The 23272-nt window shown below is 45.6% G+C and overlaps 1 protein-coding gene across 1 annotated transcript in view; it reads right to left on the bottom strand.

Annotated features, from left to right (window-relative positions):
• Nucleotides 1-23272, bottom strand: part of LOC144681154 (dynein axonemal heavy chain 6-like) — a gene marked incomplete at its 3' end in the record, with an annotated part of 934896 nt that overhangs the window by 22405 nt on the left and 889219 nt on the right. Inside the window, exons 50-52 of the mRNA XM_078542881.1 lie at nt 14305-14502; nt 10378-10537; nt 5838-6046 (exon numbers count right to left, since the gene is read on the bottom strand). Coding sequence (XP_078399007.1) covers nt 5838-6046; nt 10378-10537; nt 14305-14502 — 567 coding nt within the window. The remainder of the gene's footprint in view (nt 1-5837; nt 6047-10377; nt 10538-14304; nt 14503-23272) is intronic.

The following is a 23272-nucleotide window of genomic DNA, read 5'->3' as shown; positions in this document are numbered from 1 at the left end:
ATTCCTCCTCATCTCTGTTTTAAAACGGTGTCCCCTTACTCTGAGATTATGCCCTCTGGTCCTAGACTCTCCCACAAGGGGAAACAACCTCTCAGCATCTACCCCTAAGAATCTTATGTTTCAATAAGGTCGCCTCTCATTCTTCTAAACTCCAATGAGTACAGGCCCAACCTACTCAACCTCTCCTCATAAGAAAATCCCTCAATACGTAGAATCAACCCAGTGAACCTTCTCTGGACTGCCTCCAGTGTCAGTATATCTTCCCTTAGGTAAGGGGGCCAAAACAGTATTCTAGGTGTGGTCTAACTAGTACCTTATATAGTTTTAGCAAGACTTACCTATTTTTATACTCCATTTCCTTTGTAATAAAAGCCAATATTCTATTTGCCTTCCATAATACCTGCTTGTACGTTAGCTTTTTGAGATTCATGCACAAGGACTCCCAAATCCCTCTGTGCTGCAGCCTTCTGCAGTCTTTCTCCATTTAAATAATATTCAGCTCCTCTATTCTTCCTGCCAAAGTGCATATCCTCACATTTTCCCACATTATATTCCATCTGCCACTTTTTTGCCCACTCACTTAACCTGTCTATATCCCTCTGTAGACTCCGTGTGTCATCCTCACCACTTGCCTTCCTACCTATTTTTGTATCATCCACAAATTTGGTGATAGTACATTCACTTCCCTCATCTAAGTCATTAATATATATTGTAAATAATTGTGGCCCCAGCACTGATCCCTGTGGCACTCCACTAGTTACAGGTTGCCATCCTGAAAATGCCTCCCTTATTCCAACTCTCTGTCCTCTATTAGTTAGCCAATCCTCTATCCAAGCTAATATACTACCCCCAACACCATGGGTTCTTATCTTATTAAGTAGCCTTATGTGTGGTACCTTATCGAGCCTTTTGGAAATCCAAATATATTACATCTACTGATTCCCCTTTATCTATCCTGCTTGTTACCTCCTCAAAGAATTCCAATAAATTTGTCAGGCATGATTTCCCCTTCATGAAGCCATGCTGACTCTGCTTGATTAGATTATGTATTTCTAAATGTTCTGCTATTACATCCTTTATAATAGACTCTAACATTTTCCCAATGACGAATGTTAAGCTAACTGGCTGAAAGTTACCAGTTTTTTGTCTCCCTCCCTTTCTGAATAAGGGTGTTACATTGGCAGTTTTCCAATCCCCTGGGACTTTTCCAGAATCTAAGGATTCTTGGAAGATGCAGTGCATCCACTATCTCTGTAGCTACTTCCTTTAATAACCTAGGATGTAACCAATAAGGCCCAGGGACGTATTGGCCTTTAGCCCCATTAGTTTCCCTAGTACTTTTTCTCTGGTGATAGCTATTGTATTTATTTCCTCCCCCTCTTCTGCCACTGAATTATTTAGTATTGGAATGCTATTAGTGACTTCTACCATGAAGGCTAATGTGAAGTACTTATTCAACTCCTGGTTCCCCATTATTATTTCCCCTGCCTCATTCTGTAAACGGCCTATGTTCACTTTGATCCCTCGCTTCCTTTTTATATATTTAAAGAAGCTCTTACTGTCTGTTTTTATATTACTTGCTAGTTAACCCAAAGTTTTTCTCCCTCTTCATTATTTTTTTCGTCATCTTTTGTTGGTTTTTAAAACTTTCCCAATCCTCCGGCTTACCACTAATCTTTGCTGCATTGTGCGGCGTTTCTTTTAATTTGATACTATCCTTAACTTCCTTGTTTAACCATGGTTGGTTTATCCCCTTCCTTGAATCCTTCTTCCTCACTAGGGTATATCTTTGTTGTGGGTCATGAACTATTTTCTCAAATGTCTGGCATTGTTCATCAACCGTTTTTTCTGCTAAACTCCTTCCCCAGTCCACTCCAGTCAACTCTGCCCTCATTCCTTTGTAATTACCCTTATTTAAGTTTAGCACAGTTGTTTCCGACTCAGGTTTCTAACTAGATTCTGCCATATTATGGTCACTGTTTCCTAGGGTATCTTTTACTCAGATCATTTATTAAATCTGCCTCATTATACATTACCAGATCCAAAATAGCCTGATCCCTGGTTGGATCTACAACATATTGTTCTAGGAAACTGTCCCGAATATACTCTATGAATTCTTGCTCATGGCTACTTCGGCCAATTTGATTTTCCCAATCTACATGAAGATTAAAGTCACCCATGATTAATGTGCTGCCTTTTTTACATGTCCTCATTATCTCCTGATTTATTCTCTGTCCTACAGTATGCCTATTGTTCGGGGGCCTATAGACCACTCCCACCAGTGTCGTCTTCCCCTTGTTACTTCTTACCTCCACCCATTTGGATTCTACATCTTCCGATCCAAGATCCTTTCTTGCTATTGTATTTATTCCATCTTGTACTAACAAAGCTACCCACACCACCCTTTCATTCCTGCCTGTCCTTTTGAAAAGTCACATACCCCTGAATATTTAGTTCCAGCTTTGATCTCCTTGTAACCATGTCTCCGTAATGGCTATAAGATCATACCCATTAACCTCTATTTGTTCCATTAATTCATTTATTTTGTTCTGAATACTACGTGCATTTAAGTAAAGAGCCATTAATTTTGCTTATTTACCATTTTTTCCCCCTTTGACCCTATTTGCTGCTGTTTTTTATGTTTATACACTCTGTCCCTTCCTGTCACACTCTGCGTATCTTTACCTAAATAGCTGCCCTGCAAGGCTGCCATATCCATTTGCTTTGTAAACCTACGTATCCCCTTTCCAGAACCAACCCCCCCAACTCTATTTAGTTTAAAGCCCTCTCTACAGCCCTAGTTATTTGATTCGCTAGGACACTGGTCCCCGCACGGTTCAAGTGAAGCCCATCCCACCGGAACAGCTCCCTTCTACCCCAATACTGATGCCAGTGCCCCATGAACTGAAACCCATTCCTCCCACACCAATCTTTGAGCCATGCATTTAACTCTTTGATTTTATTTACCATGTGCCAGTTTGCCTGTGGCTCAGGTAGTAATCCTGAGATTATTACCTTAGAGGTTCTGCTTTTCAATTTAGCTTCTAACAGCTCAAATTCTTTCAGCAGAACCTCCTTTCTAGTCCTATCAATGTTGTTGGTACCAAAGTGGACGATGACAACTGGATCCCTCCCCTCCTATTCCAAGTTCCTCCCCAGCCCTGATGTGATGTCCTTAACCCTGGCACTGGGCAGGCAACACAACCTTCGGGAATCACGCTCATGGCTGCAGAGAACAACATCTATCCCCCTAATTATACTGCCCCTACCACTACTACGTTCCTATTTCCTCCCCTCACTTGAATGACTCCATGTACCACGGTGCTGTGGTAAGTTTGCTTATCCTCCCTGCAGTCCCCACTCTCGTCCACACAGCTTGCAAGAACTGTGTAACTGTTGGACAATTGCAGGGGTCGAGGCTCCCCCTGGGTCCCCAAACCTGCTTCACCTGCAGTCACACCCTCCTGTCCCTGATCACAGACTAAATTTGAATGATCTAATCTGAGGGGTGTAACCGCCTCCTCAAGCTCTCGCTTTATTTAGTGGCACCACCAATTCCTGCATCGATTACTTGAAAACACTGTTCAAACACCGTTCGAACAAGTGTCTTTCTCTGTAATTCTAGTCTTTCTTACCACTGGTTTCATGTTGAAGAGGACGGCAGGAAGTCATTTGGCTGGCAGGAGAACCAAGAGGAAACATTTGTCATGAGTATTAAGCAGAAAGTGGAGTTACTAATACACCTACAGGAGGGCGCCTCAGTGAAAAGATTAAGTGAAGAATATGCCTTGGATAATATCCTATATCGGAGCAAGGTCTAACAGCAGAGTAAGTGTACAATGCTGATGAGACCTCATTATTTTGGAGGTATGTTCTCAGGAAAACCTATATAACTATGGCTGAGACAGCACCAATGGGATTCAAAGATTTGAAGGAACAGCTTACTGTGCTCGGATGTTCAAAAGCAGCAGGGACCCATAGGTGTAAATTGCTTGTTATTGGTGAAAGTCAAAATCCTAGGTCTGTCAAAGGGATCAGAGTTTTTCCTGTTATTTATAAGGCCAATAAGCACACATGGATGACTATGGATGGATGTTGGTCTGTGGCTCTTTTTGGGGGCTGCAAAATTATGTTACTCCTTGATAATTGTGCTGCACAACCCAATGCAGAACAATGCAGAAGCATCAAGGATGCCCCTCCTCAATTATATGTCCCTCATCCAATGCATGGACCAAGGCCTTCTGCGGGCATTCAAGATCAGGTAAGGCTGAATTCATGCACAAAATGCTCACTGCATGCAACGGAGGCCTGGGACTTAAGGAATTGCAAAAAAGAATTCAATGTAAAAGATGCACTCTGGAGTGCTGCAAAGGCCAGGGCCAATGTACCCTAAAATATTCTGATAAATGGATGGCACAGCTTGTGGCCATTTACCAGGTTCCTAAATAGCAAAGATGGAATTGAGCCTGATTTTAGTGGTTTACATGTGTCTGAGGAGAAAAAAGACGTTGAAGATTTATTGGCACATGTGAAAGGTTTGTCATGTGCTGAAGCCAAGTCATTGGATGAAGAAGCTGTTGGGGATTGTCTGAATATTGACAATGATGCTCTGGTTCACCTCCAACTCACAGACAGTGAAATATCGGACATGGTCCATAAGACCATAAGACATAGGAGCAGAAATTAGGCTGATCGGCCCATCGAGTCTGCTCCGCCATTCAATGATGGCTGATAAGTTTCTCAACCCCATTCTCCCGCCTTCTCCCCGTAACCTTTGATCCCCTTACCAATCAAGAACCTATCTATCTCGGTCTTAAATACACTCAATGACCTGGCCTCCACAGCCTTCTGTGGCAAATAAGAATAAAGAGAATGAGGGTGATAAATATGACAATGAAAATGGTGAATTGGATGAACAGGAGCAAGTGTCTATTGACAGGTATATAAGTACTTTGGAGGGATTGATTCATGGGATAGAGTAGAAGATCTTCATTCCAGAGCAGCATGGTTTGTGGGTCGACAAAATACAAGAGGTGTTCCTGAAAGAAAGGCCCACATATTTGAAACAACTGAAGCTGCAGGACATGTTTAAAAGAAGTACAATGGAGCCTCAACCTTCAACTTCCCCAGCCTGTGTCTATCCAGCAGCTACCACCACAGACGTTCCTTCTGACGCTGACTCTTCTTCGGTTGAGATGCAATTTCCAAAAATAAAAAATGTAAAACAATAAAATAATAACACAATAAATGTAAATAAAAGCCATTTAGTCTTTATTTCTCATACTCTTCTCACGTTACATAAGTGCAGGACCCAAAATCCATAAAATCCCCAAATCTGAAACGCGTCCATTCCCAAGCATCCCGGATACGGGGTCCAGTACCTATGTCTCCTTGTTTGGTTTGGTACCATATTTCATTTTATAACAGTCCTGTGAAGTGCCTTGGGATAGTTTATTATGTTAAAGTGCCTTGAGAAATAAAAATTGTTTTTGTGTGTTTATCTTGTTTCCCCTAATTACCACTCTGCTTTTCACCTTTACCTTTGTGTGTGGTTTTTCCTGAATTTCCTATTGGACTCATTGATATTTATGGCCCCTGATTCTGGTCTCCCCAAGAAGTGGAAACATCTTCTCTACCTTCTCAAGCTGCCTAAGGTGGTAATGAGCTCCATGTTTTAACAATTAATGCCAGTTCTTTAATGAAGATTTTGGAGGCTGTGAGGAAAATCATCGTGGCTTTGCATTGCTTGCAAAGTGTTGGGTGCAGGGTAGAGCTGCAAGTCAGTGGCAACGGTGTGGTTTGGAAAGACTGGCCTGGGCTAGCTGTGTGGGCCTTACCTGGAGAAAAAACTGGTGCACTGCCTCCCTGTTGTCGGGCAGATTGCCTTCACTCTCCCGGTTCTTCAATTCCACAATGATGTTGTCCAACTCTTCATTGTCAAACAGGCCTGGCACTTGGCCTGAGTGTACTAGGCAGTTCAAATCTTCCAAAAACGTCTCCTGTACAAGGGAGAAGAAAGGTATGAGTCTGATTAACTGGGCTGTACCTAGATGAGCTTCACAGAATGTCTCCTCCAACGCTGCTACTGTCCATTGCCTGTGGTGGTCACCTCACTCCCCCACCGCCATCATGTATCAGTGAACAATGCAAACCCCGCTCTTTCCCAGCTCATTACAACATTAACTGGAGGGAGCCTTTTGATCTGCGATTGTAGTCCAATCTCTAAGTCAGAAGGTAAAAAGTTAAAGGGTAAATGGAGACTAGAATTAGAATACGTCGCTAAAGACTGCTCAATGTTCAATGGGAATACCTGACTCTGGACACAATGAGCACTAGCTCAGTGGAAGCATTGTCACCTCTCAGTCTGAAGGAATGGGTTGGGATCTCATTTAAACAGTCCTGGAGAAGGGTGTAATGTCTCTGTGTCTGGGTTTCAGGCAGGTAGGGAGGGGGGGTAAAAAGGTGGGGGTGTCACATTATTGGTTAAAGAAGCAATTACAGCTGTGAGGGGGAATGATATACTAAATGAAGCATCAAATGAGGCCATATGGGTTGAGCTCAGGAATTTAAAAAAGGGCAGCCACACTACTAGGAGTGTTCTATAAACCCCCAAATAGTGGAAGGGGGAGTAGATTTAGTCCTAGGAAATGAAGCTGGACAAGTGGATGAAGTAGCACTGGGGGACCATTTTGGAGATAGAGACCATAAGATTTAGCTTCATTATGGAAAAGGGCAAAGATAGAACACAGGTAAAAGTTCTAAATTGGGGGAAGACAAATTTTACAAAGCTGGCGAGAGTAGACTGATTACAGCCATTGGAACGAAAAACTGTGTCAAATCAATGGGAGAAATTCAAAGGTGAGATGCTATGGGCACAGTGCAGACATGGTCCCACAAAGGAAAAGGGTGGTACTGCCAAATCTAGAGGCCCCTGGTTATCCAGAAGCAGACAGACCAAGGTAAAGCAGAAAAAGAAAGTTTATGACAGTCACAAAACACTTCATACTGTAGAAAGCGGAGACAAGTGTAGAAAGTACAGTGGTGAAGTAAAAACTGAAATTAGGAAAGCAAAGAGAGGATATGAAAAAATATTGACAGGTAAAATCAAAGAAAATCCTAAGATGTTTCACCATTAAAAGCAAGGGAATGGTTAAGGAAAAGGTAGGGCCTGTCAGAGACGCACATGGTAACTTGTGGGCTGATGCAGAGATGTGGGCAGGGTTCTCAATGAGCACTTTGTCTCTGTCTTCACTAAGGAGAGGGATGATGCAGACATTCGAGTTAAAGGGGAGGAGTGTGAAATATTAGATACAATAAGCATAGCGAGAGAGGAAATACTGGAGGGACTGACATCCTTGAAGATGGATAAATCCCCAGGGCCAGATGGATTGTATCCCAGGTTGTTAAAGGGAGCCAGGGAGGAAATAGCAGATATAGCAGAAATAGCTCTGAGGATCATTTTCCAGTCCTCACTAGTTACAGGCGAGGACCCAGAAGATTGGAGGTCTGCGAACATTGTACCGTTATTTAAAAAGGGTGCGAGGGATAGGCCAGAAAATTATAGGCCGGTCAGTCTGACTTCAGTGGTGGGCAAATTATTGGAAACAATTCTGAGAGACAGGATAAACTGTCATTTAGAAAGGCTCGGATTGGTCAGGGATAGTCAGTATGGTTTTATTCGGGGAAGATCGTGTCTTACTAGCTTAATAAAATTTTTTGAGGGAGTAACAAGGAGAATTGATGAGAGTAGTGCAGTGGGTGTTGTCTACGTGGATTTCAGTAGGGCATTTGGCAAGGTCCCACAAGTCAGAAAAGTGAAATCTCATGGGATAGAGGGGAAGGTGGCGAGTTGGATCCAAAATTGGCTCAGCGACAGGAAACAAAGGGTTAAAAACAAAAAGCTAAAAGCTACTGCGGATGCTGGAAATCCAAAATAAAAACAAAAACAGAATTACCTGGAAAAATTCAGCAGGTCTGGCAGCATCGGTGGAGAAGAAATCAGTTAACGTTTCGAGTCCTCACGACCCTTCGGCAGAACTGAGTATAGTTAGGAGAGAGGTGAAATATAAGCTGGTCTAAGGTGGGGGGGTGGCGGGGGGAGAGAGAAGTTGAGGATGGGGTGATTGTGGGGATAAGCAAGCAGTGATAGGAGCAGATAATCAAAAGATGTCACAGACAAAAGGATCAAAGAGGTGTTGAAGGTGGTGATATTATCTAAGAAAAGTGCTAATTAAGAATGGAAGGCAGGATACTCAAGGTACAGCTCTAGTGGGGGTGGGGTGGAAAGACTAACAAAGTTTTAGTTTTAGATTTAAAAATAATGGAAATAGGTGAGAAAAGAAGAATCTAATTTTTAAATCTAAAACTAAAACTTTGTTAGTCTTTCCACCCCACCCCCACTAGAGCTGTACCTTGAGTATCCTGCCTTCCATTCTTAATTAGCACTTTTCTTAGATAATATCACCACCTTCAACACCTCTTTGATCCTTTTGTCTGTGACATCTTTTGATTATCTGCTCCTATCACTGCTTGCTTATCCCCACAATCACCCCATCCTCAACTTCTCTCTCCCCCCGCCCCCCCCACCTTAGACCAGCTTATATTTCACCTCCCTCCTAACTATACTCAGTTCTGCCGAAGGGTCGTGAGGACTCAAAACGTTAACTGATTTCTTCTCCACCGATGCTGCCAGACCTGCTGAGTTTTTCCAGGAAACAAAGGGTAATGGTTGATGGATGTTTTTGCAAATAGAAAACGGTTTCCAGTGGTGTTCCACAGGGCTCAGTGTTGGGGCCCTTACTGTTTGTTGTATATATTAACGATTTAGACTTAAATGTGGGAGGCATGTTTGGGCAGTTTGTAGGTGACACAAAAATTGGCCGTGTAGTTGATAGCGAAGAGGATAGCTGTCGACTCCAGGATGATATCAATGGTTTGGTTGAGTGGGCGGAGAGGTGGCAAATGGAATTCAATCTGGAAAAGTGTGAGGTAATGCATTTAGCGAGGTAAAACAAAGCAAGGGGGTACTCAATAAATGGAATGCTATTGAGAGGGGTTAAGGGAGTGAAAGACCTTGGGCTGCATGTCCACAGGTCCTTGAAGGTGACAGGACAGGTGAACAAGGTGGTGAAGAAAGCATACGGAATGCTTCCCTTTATTGGGTGAGGTATTAAACACAAAAGCAGGGATTTAATGATGGAACTGTATAAAATGCTGGTTAGGCCACAGCTGGAATTTTGTGTACAGTTCTGGTCACCACATTACAGGAAGGACATAATTACTCTGGAGAGAACATGGAGGAGATTTACAAGAATGTTGCCAGGGCTTGAAAATTGCAGCTATAAGGAGAAGTTGGATAGGCTGAGGTTGTGTTCCTTAGAACAGAGGAGGCTAAGGGGTGGCCTAATTGAGATGTACGAAATTATGAGGGGTCTAGATAGGGTAGACAGGAAAGACTTGTTTCCCCAAACTGAGGGGTCAATTACCACCGGGCATAGATTTAAGGTGCTTGGTTGAAGGATTAGAGGGGACATGAGGAAAAACTTTTTCACCCAGAGGCTGGTGGGTTCAGGAATTCACTGCCTAAGTGGTTGTTGGGGCTGACACGCTCAACTCATTTAAAAGGTACCTGGACCTGCATCTGAAGCACTGTAACCTGCAAGGCTATGGACCAGGGCCTGGAAAGTGGAATTAAAATGAGCAGCTAGTTTCTTTTTTCTCATTTTGGTGCAGAGACGATGGGCTGAATGGCCTCTTTCTGCACCTTACCTTTTCTATGGTTCTATGGTTCAAATGTTATTTCCGAGGTCATTACTTGCCATAAGGGTCACAGGATGGCCTGATCAGGAACTTTCAGTAAGGAAGTGTCATCCTTGCCCTCATTTTCAAGCCATGCCTTGGATGCCTAGCTGAAAGAACAGAGAATTGAGGCCTCCCACAAGGTTCCTCACTTCTGCAGTCACCTCCTCACCCTGGGGCTCCTATGGCTCCTCATCAGACCCATCAGTTGAGTCATTCTCTTTGGCCTGGGGAACAACCTTGCTGTCTTCATCCTCCAATGTGTCCCTCAGGGCCAGATGGTGCAGAGCACTGCAGACAACGACAATAAGCGAGACGTGCTCTGGAGGATATTGCAGTGCTCCCCCATATTGGTCCAGGCAGTGGAACCTCATCTTGAGCAGTCCAATACTCCTCTTAATTACTGCCCTTGTAGAGCCATGACTTCCATTGTACCTCCTCTCTGCTTCTGTCCTTGGGTGTCGGAGTGGAGTCATGAGCCACCTTTTCAAGGGATAGCCTTTGTCACCCAGGAGCCAACCATCTAACTGAGCTGGAGTGATGAAGAGCCTTGGCACCTGGGAATGTCATGGGATGTACGCATCATGGCAGCTGCCAAGCTGGCGGAGGCTGGCAAAATCTGTGTCTTGTGGTCGCAAACAATCTGGACATTCATGGAGTGGAAGCCCTTTCTGTTAACGAAGGCAACCAGCTCAACCACTGGCCCCTTTATGGCCACATGCATGCTATCTGTGGCACCCTGGATGCGGGGGAACACAGCAATTTCAGCGAAGCCTCTGGCTCGCTGTTGGATCCAGTGCCCTTGGCTTGTTGGGGCTAAGGGACCCAGATTGCACGCTTGTTTCGGGGTGACCGAGTTGGTACCAAGACAGAGAAGATCTGTAGACCGTTCTTAAAAGAAACACATTCTGTTTATTTACAAAAGGAACTCAGCAGCTACACTTGAGTGCTTACAACTCAAAACTCTGTCTTCTCTCTTCAGACTCTAACTCAAGACTTCTCTACAGAGGTAGCCCGCGCTACTCTGCTATTGGGTATCGAGATCATGTGACCTTGCATTACAACACTTGTCTTAAAGGTAAATTACACGTCAGATTATTACACTCGCTCAGCCTGGCTGGCTTCATTGGTCTGGAAATGAATGAAGTTTATCTGAGCAGAGTGTCAGTGACCAGCTGTGGGCAGCAGATTGGGAAACACCACATGGATCTCCCACTGACCCTTGGAAAGAAACAGAGGCGAAAAAGTTCAGGGCCACTGTAACCTTAGGCGCCACTGGCATAGAGTGGCCACTACACAGTTTGAGGCGATCTCTGGGCCAATCATCTGGCAAATGGCGATCACCATCTCCCTAGAGAGGCGGACCCTCCTTCAGCATTGGAGCTCAGACATATCCCGGTAGCTGGATTGCTGCATATATACTCTTGCTGCAGGATAATGGCATCTTCTGCAGACCCTTCTGCCTTGCACTTCCTGCTGGCCCTGTACTCACTCTGGCTGTGCCTCTCTTTCCACAGGTTGCTCTCTGGGATGCTGCCTGCAGATACCAGGCCTCCTCTCCCTCTGGCCCTTACCTCCTCAGAGGAAGAGGTCCTTCCAGCAGAGTAGGCAATCCCCATTTGCTGGAGTATAGATGGCACAGGACAGTGCCCTGAAGGGTGCACTCAGCAGAAAGCCTCTAAGAAAGCTTGCAGGCCAAGGAGCCCTCCAGGAAACACAGGGAATGCAATGAACTGTCAGACAATCGCCTGCAACAAACTCTCACCTAAACTCCTACCTACTCACATAGCCACGGCTCTGGTCACCTTTTATCCTGGCCTGCATTGAGTTTCAGTTAAAAACGGGATGGCTGCCTGGCCATGTGGCCAGTGCACTGAATTCTAATTCACATAGGCCAGGTAACATTTCATGCCATTGCCTTTTTAATGGGCTTAATTGCCTATTTAATTGTCGGCAGGTGCTTCCGACTCCTGCATGCACCTGCTGAGTGTAATATGGCACAACGGCGTGATGATATCAGGACACACACCCGGCGTTTCTTTTGTGCGATTTTACATGAGTTCGGGTCGGCTGTGTCCCCTCTCCTGGCTGCAGTCTCACCAATGTCCTGTACAACTGAAGCAAAACATCCCCACTTTTATATTCCATTCCCCTTGCAAATTTTCCATTTGTCTTCTTAATCACTTGCTGCCCTTGCATACTAAATCTTTAAGATTCATATACCAGGACACCCAAATACCTTAAAGGGATCCCAGTGTGGGGTTGAGGGAGGATGGAGTGGCTGAGGGTGGTATGGAGGGACAATAGCAGGTGAGGGATGTATGGGGGTGAAAGGAGGGATATGGGAGGATTGAGAGGGGTTTATAGGTTTGAAGGGAGGGGTTGAGGGTTAGGAAGCCTCACCTTCATCTCCAGAACAGGGCTGATGTTTCAGTGAATCGTCCTTTAACCTGCCCACCTCAAAATAGTCCATGTCCAAATGCAGCAAGACCTGGACAATATCCAATCTGGACTGACAAATGGCAAGTAATATTCGCGCCACACAAGTGCCAGGCAATGACCATCTCCATCTCCCCTTTACATTCAATGGCATTACCATCACTGAATCCCCCACTATCAACATCCTGAGGGTTACACTTGACCAGAAACTAAACTGGACGAGCCATATAAATACTGTGGCTACAAGAGCAGGTCAAAGGATAGGAATCCTGCAGTGAGTATCTCACCTCCTGACTCCCAAAGCCTGCCTAACAACTACAAGGCACAAGTCAGGAGTGTGATGGAATACTCTCCACTTGCCTGGATGAGTGCAGTTCCAACAACACTCAAGAAGCTTGACGCCGTCCAGGACAAAACATTGATTGGCACCCCATTCACAAACATTCACTCCCTCCACCACTGACGCACAGTAGCAGCAAGATGCACTGCAAGGACTCACCAAGGCTCCTTAGACAATGCCTTACAAACCCACGACCACTACCATCTAGAAGGACAAGGACAGCAAGACACAAGGGAACACCACCACCTGAAGGTTCTCCTCCAAGCCACTCACCATCCTGACTTGGAAATATATCGCAGTTCCTTCACTGTCGCTGGGTCAAAATTCTGGAACTCCCTTCCTAACAACACTGTGGATGTACCTTTACTACATGGGCTGTAGTGGTTCAAGAAGGCAGCTCACCACCACCTTCTCAAGGGCAATTAGAGATGGGCAATAAATGCTGGCCTAGCCAGTGATGCCCACATCCCATGATTGAATTAAAAAAGGTGGGTCCCTATCTGCCTCCACCTTGGGCTTGCTTCCAGAGGCACAGCCCCAACTACAGCCCATCCCGTCACCCCACCATGAAGATAATGCGGGCGGGCACTGCCAGGCAGGATCACCAAGTCAGGAAATGGCTCGACACCTGATTCCCACCTCCAAAATTAAAATCCAGCCCACAATCTGAGTTCTAGTCCAATTTCAGGCCATGAGCTCATAATCCAGGGTGACACTCCAGTACAGAGTGCTGTATTATCAGATGGACAGTACCAAGGGTGCGCTAGAATGTTGAAGACACAGTACTGAGGGAGTGCTGCACTGTCAGAGGGCCAATACTGAAGGAGTGCTACACTGTCAGAGGGACAGTACTGAGGGAGTGCTGCACTGTCAGAGGGTCAGTACTGAGGGAGTGCTGCACTGTCAGAGGGTCAGTACTGAGGGAGTGCTGCACTGTCAGAGGGTCAGTACTGAGGGAGTGCTGCACTGTCAGAGGGTCAGTACTGAGGGAGTGCTGCACTGTCAGAGGGTCAGTACTGAGGGAGTGCTGCACTGTCAGAGGGTCAGTACTGAGGGAGTGCTGCACTGTCAGAGGGTCAGTACTGAGGGAGTGCTGCACTGTCAGAGGGCCAGTACTGAAGGAGTGCTGCACTATCAGAAGGTCAGTACTGAGGGAGCACTGCACTGTCAGAAGGTCAGTGCTGAGGGAGTGCTGCACTGTCAGAGGGCCAGTACTAAAGGAGTGCTGCACTGTCAGAAGGTCAGTACTGAGGGAGCACTGCACTGTCAGAGGGTCAGTACTGAGGGAGTGCTGTACTGTCAGAGGGTCAGTACTGAGGGAGTGCTGCACTGTCAGAGGGTCAGTACTGAGGGCGTGCTGCACAGTCAGAGGGTCAGTACTGAGGGAGTGCTGTACTGTCAGAGGGTCAGTACTGAGGGAGTGCTGCACTGTCAGAGGGTCAATACTGAGGGAGTGCTGCATTGTGGGAGGGGCAATCTTTCCGATGAAATATTAACCTGAGGTCCTGTTTGCCCTTTCGTGTAGATGTATAAGGTGTCATGGCAGTATTCAAGGAACAGCAGGGCATTTTCTCCACAGTGTCTTTCCAAATATCTTCTCCTTGATCATCAGCTCTTATGCTTTCTTCATTATAATAGTCACTACAGTTTTACATTGGTATAAAGAGTTTTGATACATCCTGACATTGTGAAAGATGCTACAGAAATGCATCTCTTTTTCTTCTTACCTTGATGAGGTCCTTATCGGTCAGCAGCAAGACTGTCTTTACACCGTATACCCCTGTCTGTTTAAAGAATTTCTTCAGTTCCTCTCTGAAGTCACTATGGTTGTAGTGCTGTCCAAGAGAGAGAATGGCCAGCTCACAGTTTGCAATGTAACAGGCCAGGGTCGAGTTGGTTATCTTTCCCGTGCTGTCCACACCAACCTGGTTAACAAAATAATAACAGAATTTATTGAGCAGGCCTAAAACAACTGAATATATTGCAGATACTGGAAATCTGAAATAAAAAGAGAAAATGCTGGAAAACCTCAGCAGGTCAGGCAGTATCCATGGAGGGGAAAAGAGAGAGAGAGAGTTTCAGGTCGATGGCCTTTTCTCATAAAAGAGTTCAGATGTCTTGGGGTCCTGGGAGTGGGAAACAATAAATAATATTAACTTCAGTTAGCCAACATATTTGTTGGAAAGTGGCCAGGCAATGATGCTGGAACTGCCTGATCAGGAATTGATTAGTTCAACTCAGAAAGCGGCTCTTTATGCTTTTCATGAGAGGGGCAGAGCAAGAGGGAGGCAGCATGCGAGAGAAAGGAAGAGAGAGAGAGCATGAAGGGAAAAGAGAAAGACATCACAAGAGAGAGGAAAGACAGACTCGCATTTATGTAGTTGTAGTAATTATAGTTTGGATAAACATAGGACCTTAGCTTTAAGAATTGTCCTGTGTTGTAAGATCACATGATCTGTGTACACCAATGTGTTAGCAGTGTGGGGAACCTCTAGTAGAGAGTTCATTAGTTATGGAGTTTGCTGCATATGTGTAGTTGCTGCTACTGCCTTGTAAATAAAGTTAAATGTGTCCACCAAGAAAAGTTGCCTGGAAAATCAACTCTAAAACAAACTGGTGACGAGGATAAATCAGGTCCGTTGCTGTACCTCACCCAACAATTGTGGGTAAGTAAGTTCATTAAAAAGAAAAGAAGATATACTCAGCCGGAATGCCACATTTTGGCAGAATCGATCCCTTTGATTCAGCCAAAGCTGATTGGTCTCAATATACAGAATGTCTTGCATTCTACTTTCAAGCCAACAAAATCACAGGGGAGGAAAAGAGAGCGATTCTCCTGAGTATTTGTGGGAGCAAGACTACAGTTTAATTCAAAGCTTGACAGCCCCCAGTGCCCCAGGTTGGAAGACTTTCAGTGAATTAATAGGCCTCGTTAAGGGGCATTTTCAGCACAAGCCCTCAGTCACAATATAGAGGTTCAGGTTCAATTCATGGAATAGAGCCCCAGGGGAGACCATTGCTACCCACATGGCAAAATTAAAACAACTAACAGAATACACCCTGAATGACATGCTCAGGGATCGCTTAATTTGTGGCTTGCAGGAGGATGCTATTCAGCAAAGATTGCTGGCTGAAGTGGATCTTGATTTTAAGAAAGCATTAGAAATAGCGCTGGCGATGGAAAGCGCTGTAAGGGATTCACAAGCAATTCAAGTGGTGCAAAGTGGCGCCGTGCTCCTCGTTGGACGGAAAGAGTCAGCTGAAAGTGGCACAAAAAGCCGGGACTCCACTGCAAAGCGGGAAGCAGCCCCCGCTAACCGAAAAATGAGAGGAAACAGCTTAGCAACAAAATCGAAAATGAATTTTTATCGACGTGCAAACAATCATTCTTCTAGAAATTGGCAATTTAAAAAAATAGAGTGTTATTTTTGTGGACACATAACGAAACAGTTCAAAGCGACATTTAAACAAAGAAACAATCGAAGTCCAATGAAGTGTATAGTGTGGAAAAGCCAGAAATAACCCATTCTGACAATTATTTATTATTCAACATGAAAGTTGGGAAGACGGAGCCAATATTTGTTACAGTGCAAATTAATGGTAAACCCTTAAAAATGGAAGTAGGCACGGGTGCTTCAACCACTGTAATAGGAGAACACACTTTTACATATTTAAATAAAGGTGATCAACAATTAGATTTGGAACAAACACCTGCCAAGCTGAAAACATACACAGGCGAAGAAATCCCAGTAAAAGGTATCAACAGAGTGACTGTTCATTCAAATCAGCACAGCTACCGGTGATGGTGGTTGAAGGTGAAGGACCAAGCCTTCTAGGGCGATTGGATGAAAAAGATTAATTTAAACTGGTCCGAAATCTTCCAGTTACGAGCAGGAGGACTACCAGAGCTGCTTAAAAAATATGACACCGTCTTCAAGGATGAACTGGGAAAAATCAAAGGCCTACAGGCCAGGATTTACGTGGACCCAGAAGCAACTCCTCGTTTCTTGAAAGCAAGACCAGTACAATACACCCTGAGAGAGAAGGTTGATGCTGAGTGGAACCGGCTAGAGAGGCTGGGTGTCATACAAGCGGTTCAGTTCTCAGAGTGGGCAGTACCCATAGTCCCTGTCCTAAAACCAGATCAGACCATCCGGGTCTGTGGAGACTATAAACTAATGGTCAACAAAGCAGCCAAACTGGACAGGTCCCCTATTCCCAAGATTGAAAACTTCTATGCCAAATTAGCAGGAGGGACAATGTATACAAAGCTTGACATGAGTCACGCTTATCAGCAACTGGAACTGAATGATGCCTCCTGGGGATTTGTGACCATAAACACCCACAAAGGGTTATATCAATACACATGCCTGCCCTTCAGTGTTTCCTCAGCATGTGCCATTCTTCAGAGGACAATGTCATAGAATTGATTTTACAGGGGCCACCTCAACTTCACCAAGGCTCCTTAGACAGCACCTTCTAAACCCACGACCACTACCACCGAGGAATACAAGGGCAGCAGATAGATGGGAACACCACCACCTGGAAGTTCCCTTCCAAGGCACTCACCATCCTGACTTGGAAATATATCAGCCGTTCCTTCACTGTCGCTGGGTCAAAATCCTGGAACTCCCTCCCTAACAGCACTGTGGGTGTACCTACACCACATGGACTGCAGCGGTTCAAGAAGGCAGCTCTCCACCACCTTCTAAGGGGCAACTAGGGATGGGCAATAAATGCTGGCCCAGCCAGCGAAGCACATAGCCCGTGAATGAATCAAAAAAACTTGTGATCTACCTGGATGATGTACTGATAATGGATTCACAGAAAAGGAACACTTGTGTTCTAGAGTTGATCTTCAGACAACTATTCTTCGTGGAAACATTTATTATTTCCATCTATTACTGTCCAAGTGAGTGACCAATCCCGATGATCCATCTATTACTGTCCGAGTGAGTGACCATTCCCGATGATCCATCTATTACTGTCTGACTGAGTGACCATTCCCGATGATCCATCTATTACTGTCCGAATGAGTGACCATTCCCGATAATCCATCTATTACTGTCCGAGCGAGTGACCATTCCCGATGATCCATCTATTACTGTCCGAGCGAGTGACCATTCCCGATGATCCATCTATTACTGTCCGAGCGAGTGACCATTCCCGATGATCCGTCTATTACTGTCCGAGCGAGTGACCATTGCCGATGATCCATCTATTACTGTCCGAGCGAGTGACCATTCCCGATGATCCATCTATTACTGTCTGAGTGAATGACCATTCCCGATGATCCATCTATTACTGTCTGAGTGAATGACCTTTCCCGATGATCCATCTATTACTGTCCGAGTGAGTGACCATTCCCCATGATACATCTATTACTGTCTGAGTGAGTGACTATTCTCGATGATCCATCTATCACTGTCCGAGCGAGTGACCATTCCCGATGATCCATCTATTACTGTCCGAGCGAGTCACCATTCCCGATGATCCATCTATTACTGTCCGAGTGACCATTCCCGATGATCCATCTATCAATGTCCGAGCGAATGACCATTCCCAATGATCCATCTATCACTGTCCGAGCGAGTGACCATTCCCGATTATCCATCTATCACTGTCCGAGCGAGTGACCATTCCCGATGATCCATCTATTACTGTCCGAGTGACCATTCCCAATGATCCATCTATTACTGTCCGAGCGAGTGACCATTCCCGATGATCCATTTATTACTGTCCGAGTGATCATTCCCAATGATCCATCTATTACTGTCCGAGCGAGTGACCATTCCCGATGATCCAACTATTACTGTCCGAGTGACCATTCCCAATGATCCATTTATTACTGTCTGAGTGAGTGACCATTCCCGATGATCCATCTATTACTGTCTGAGCGAGTGACCATTCCCGATGATTCAGCTATTACTGTCCGAGCGAGTGACCATTCCCGATGATCCATCTATTACTGTCCTAGCGAGTGACCATTGCCGATGATCCATCTATTACTGTCTGAGTGAGTGACAATTCCCAATGATCCATCTATTACTGTCCGAGCGAGTGACCATTCCCGATGATCCATCTATTACTGTCTGAGTGAATGACCATTCCCGATGATCCATCTATTACTGTCTGAATGAGTGACCATTCCCGATGATCCATCTATTACTGTCCGAGCGAGTGACCATTCCCGATGATCCATCTATTACTGTCCGAGCGAGTGACCATTCCCGATGATCCATCTATTACTGTCCGAGTGAGTGACCATTCCCGATTATCCATCTATTATTGTCCGAGCGAGTGACCATTCCCGATGATCCATCTATTACTGTCCGAGCGAGTGACCATTCCCGATGATCCATCTATCACTGTCCGAGCGAGTGACCATTCCCAATGATCCATCTATTACTGTCCGAGCGAGTGACCATTCCCAATGATCCATCTATTACTGTCCGAGTGACCATTCCCAATGATCCATCTATTACTGTCTGAGCGAGTGACCATTCCCGATGATCCATCTATTACTGTCTGAGTGAGTGACCATTCCCGATGATCCATCTATTACTGTCCGAGCGAGTCACCATTCCCGATGATCCATCTATTACTGTCCGAGCGATTGACCATTCCCGATGATCCATCTATTACTGTCCGAGCGAGTGACCATTCCCGATGATCCATCTATTACTGTCCGAGCGAGTGACCATTCCCGATGATCCATCTATCACTGTCCGAGCGAGTGACCATTCCCGATGATCCATCTATTACTGTCCGAGTGACCATTCCCAATGATCCATCTATTACTGTCCGAGCGAGTGACCATTCCCAATGATCCATCTATTACTGTCTGAGTGAATGACCATTCCCGATGATCCATCTATTACTGTCTGAGTGAATGACCATTCCCGATGATCCATCTATTACTGTCCGAGCGAGTGACCATTCCCGATGATCCATCTATTACTGTCTGAGTGAATGACCTTTCCCGATGATCCATCTATTACTGTCCGAGTGAGTGACCATTCCCCATGATACATCTATTACTGTCTGAGTGAGTGACTATTCTCGATGATCCATCTATCACTGTCCGAGCGAGTGACCATTCCCGATGATCCATCTATTACTGTCCGAGCGAGTGACCATTCCCGATGATCCATCTATTACTGTCCGGGTGACCATTCCCGATGATCCATCTATCAATGTCCGAGCGAATGACCATTCCCAATGATCCATCTATCACTGTCCGAGCGAGTGACCATTCCCGATTATCCATCTATCACTGTCCGAGCGAGTGTTCCCAATGATCCATCTATTACTCTCCGAGCGAGTGACCATTCCCAATGATCCATCTATTACTGTTTGAGTGAGTGACCATTCCCGATGATCCATCTATTACTGTCTGAGTGAGTGACCATTCCCGATGATCCATCTATTACTATCTTAGTGAGTGACCATTCCTAATGATTCATCTATTACTGTCTGAGTGAGTGACCATTCCCAATGATCCATCTATTACTGTCCGGGTGAGTGACCATTCCCGATGATCCATCTATTACTGTCTGAGTGAGTGACCATTCCCAATGATCCATCTATTACTGTCTGAGTGAGTGACCATTCCTAATGATCCATCTATTACTGTCTGAGTGAGTGACCATTCTCAATAATCCATCTATTACTGTCCGAGCGAGTCACCATTCCCGATGATCCATCTATTACTGTCCGAGTGACCATTCCCGATGATCCATGTATTACTGTCCGAGCGAGTGACCATTCCCAATGATCCATCTATTACTGTCCGAGCGAGTGACCATTCCCGATGATCCATCTATTACTGTCCGGGTGACCATTCCCGATGATCCATCTATCAATGTCCGAGCGAATGACCATTCCCAATGATCCATCTATCACTGTCCGAGCGAGTGACCATTCCCGATTATCCATCTATCACTGTCCGAGCGAGTGTTCCCAATGATCCATCTATTACTCTCCGAGCGAGTGACCATTCCCAATGATCCATCTATTACTGTTTGAGTGAGTGACCATTCCCGATGATCCATCTATTACTGTCTGAGTGAGTGACCATTCCCGATGATCCATCTATTACTATCTTAGTGAGTGACCATTCCTAATGATTCATCTATTACTGTCTGAGTGAGTGACCATTCCCAATGATCCATCTATTACTGTCCGGGTGAGTGACCATTCCCGATGATCCATCTATTACTGTCTGAGTGAGTGACCATTCCCAATGATCCATCTATTACTGTCTGAGTGAGTGACCATTCCTAATGATCCATCTATTACTGTCTGAGTGAGTGACCATTCTCAATAATCCATCTATTACTGTCCGAGCGAGTCACCATTCCCGATGATCCATCTATTACTGTCCGAGTGACCATTCCCGATGATCCATGTATTACTGTCCGAGCGAGTGACCATTCCCAATGATCCATCTATTACTGTCCGAGCGAGTGACCATTCCCGATGATCCATCTATTACTGTCCGGGTGACCATTCCCGATTATCCATCTATCACTGTCCGAGCGAGTGTTCCCAATGATCCATCTATTACTCTCCGAGCGAGTGACCATTCCCAATGATCCATCTATTACTGTTTGAGTGAGTGACCATTCCCGATGATCCATCTATTACTGTCTGAGTGAGTGACCATTCCCGATGATCCATCTATTACTATCTTAGTGAGTGACCATTCCTAATGATTCATCTATTACTGTCTGAGTGAGTGACCATTCCCAATGATCCATCTATTACTGTCCGGGTGAGTGACCATTCCCGATGATCCATCTATTACTGTCTGAGTGAGTGACCATTCCCAATGATCCATCTATTACTGTCTGAGTGAGTGACCATTCCTAATGATCCATCTATTACTGTCTGAGTGAGTGACCATTCTCAATAATCCATCTATTACTGTCCGAGCGAGTCACCATTCCCGATGATCCATCTATTACTGTCCGAGTGACCATTCCCGATGATCCATGTATTACTGTCCGAGCGAGTGACCATTCCCAATGATCCATCTATTACTGTCCGAGCGAGTGACCATTCCCGATGATCCACCTATTACTGTCTGAGTGAGTGACCATTCCCGATGATCCATCTATTACTGTCTGAGTGAGTGACCTAAGTTTAATACAATCACTGTCCCCCCGGGCAATCCGATGGTCTTCGACATGCAAACAGGCAAATCTGCTCCTTTTGTATTTCTCCCATTTCTCAGGAATATCATCTTCTCCAAACAGGCCTTTGGCTTCTCTTGAGCTTTCTCCCAAATCTGTCACCTGCACAATTTTCCTACTCCCTGGAGGCAATTGCCCTTCTGCCATCCTATATTTCATGGAAAGAGATTTTGGGACTGCAGGGATGTTACAGCTTTCCATACAACACCCAGCCAATAGGCAGCAAGCTCATTTATCCCTAAAAGGCGAACGTCAGTTTCACTCCCGTTATAGAGCTGACCTTTAGACAACCTTTCTTGGTGGACACATTTAACTTTATTGACAAGACAGCAGCAGCGACTGCATTGTGCATCAAACTCCTTAACTAAAGAAGAACTCTCTGCAGAGGTTCCCCGCACGGCTAACACATGGGTTTACACAGATCATGTGCTCTTACAACACAGGATTATTCTTAAAGCTACATTCCTACGTCTAACAAAACTATGAGTGGAATTTCCTGAGACCGCTGGCCAGTCAATAGGTGGCGTGCGTGGGAAATATGATGGGACCGGCTTCACAACGTCATGAAGGCAATTCATAATCTACCGCTCAGCCTGCCGGAGGTGGGCCGCGTTTCCCACCATCGGGCAGCGGGGAGCTAATTGTAATACATTAACATATAATTAAAAGGCCATCCCGCCAGGCTCTTGGAACCCGCCGTATCGTCCGTCCACATCGGTGGGAAAGCACACTGACCTGTTTACAACAGCACACAGGCCACATGCACTTGGCAGCCTTCACTTTGGGGGAACTGAGGTGAGTGGGCAGCAGAGTTCTCCACAGCTCACCCATTGTTTACAGGCCTCAGGGGCGCCGGGGGATGGGGGCAACTGGTGCCTGGCCCCAGAGGTGACTGCTGAGGGGGGTGATGCTGCCTGAGGACAAGTGTTGGCCAGCCTTGGAGGTGACTGCTGAGGGGGGGTGTCAAGTGCTGCCCTGGCGCTGTATCCCGCACACAGGCAATCGAGGTGGGAGGCAGGGTAAGCGAGGGAAATGGCCATACGTTAGGGACACCTGTATAGACTGATCATGCCTCTGCAACTAAGACAGATCAAGCGTAGCCACAGTGATATGATTGGGGTCAGGCGATTAGCCTGCCCACCCATGCAATCAATGTGGAGGCACCAAAGGGCCACCAAGCGCTCCATACCTTACCCCCCCAACCCCCCCCAAGGCACAGAGTTCGAGTCTGCCACCACTTTATTGGACCGCACAGCAGGTGGACTGCACACGTTGTACAATCTCCTCGCCAACACTGGCCATGTAGCAGTCACTGCTGGAGGTGCACTCAGCCCCTTGCAATCTCAGCATCCTGGTTTGGACCAGTGTTCCCCATATTGCAGGTTGACAGGGCAGCCATGCAGCGCACTCATCTCTGGCCATCCGAGGGGTGACCAGCACTGTCCAGAAAGATTTAAAGAGCAGTCACACAGGGCCAGGAAAGGTGCTAAGTGCAACC

The sequence above is a fragment of the Cetorhinus maximus genome, chromosome 5, assembly GCF_964194155.1.
Source record: "Cetorhinus maximus chromosome 5, sCetMax3.hap1.1, whole genome shotgun sequence".
Classification (NCBI taxonomy): domain Eukaryota; kingdom Metazoa; phylum Chordata; class Chondrichthyes; order Lamniformes; family Cetorhinidae; genus Cetorhinus; species Cetorhinus maximus.
Note: the sequence above shows the minus strand (reverse complement) of the source record. Positions and strands in the feature narration are given on the sequence as shown.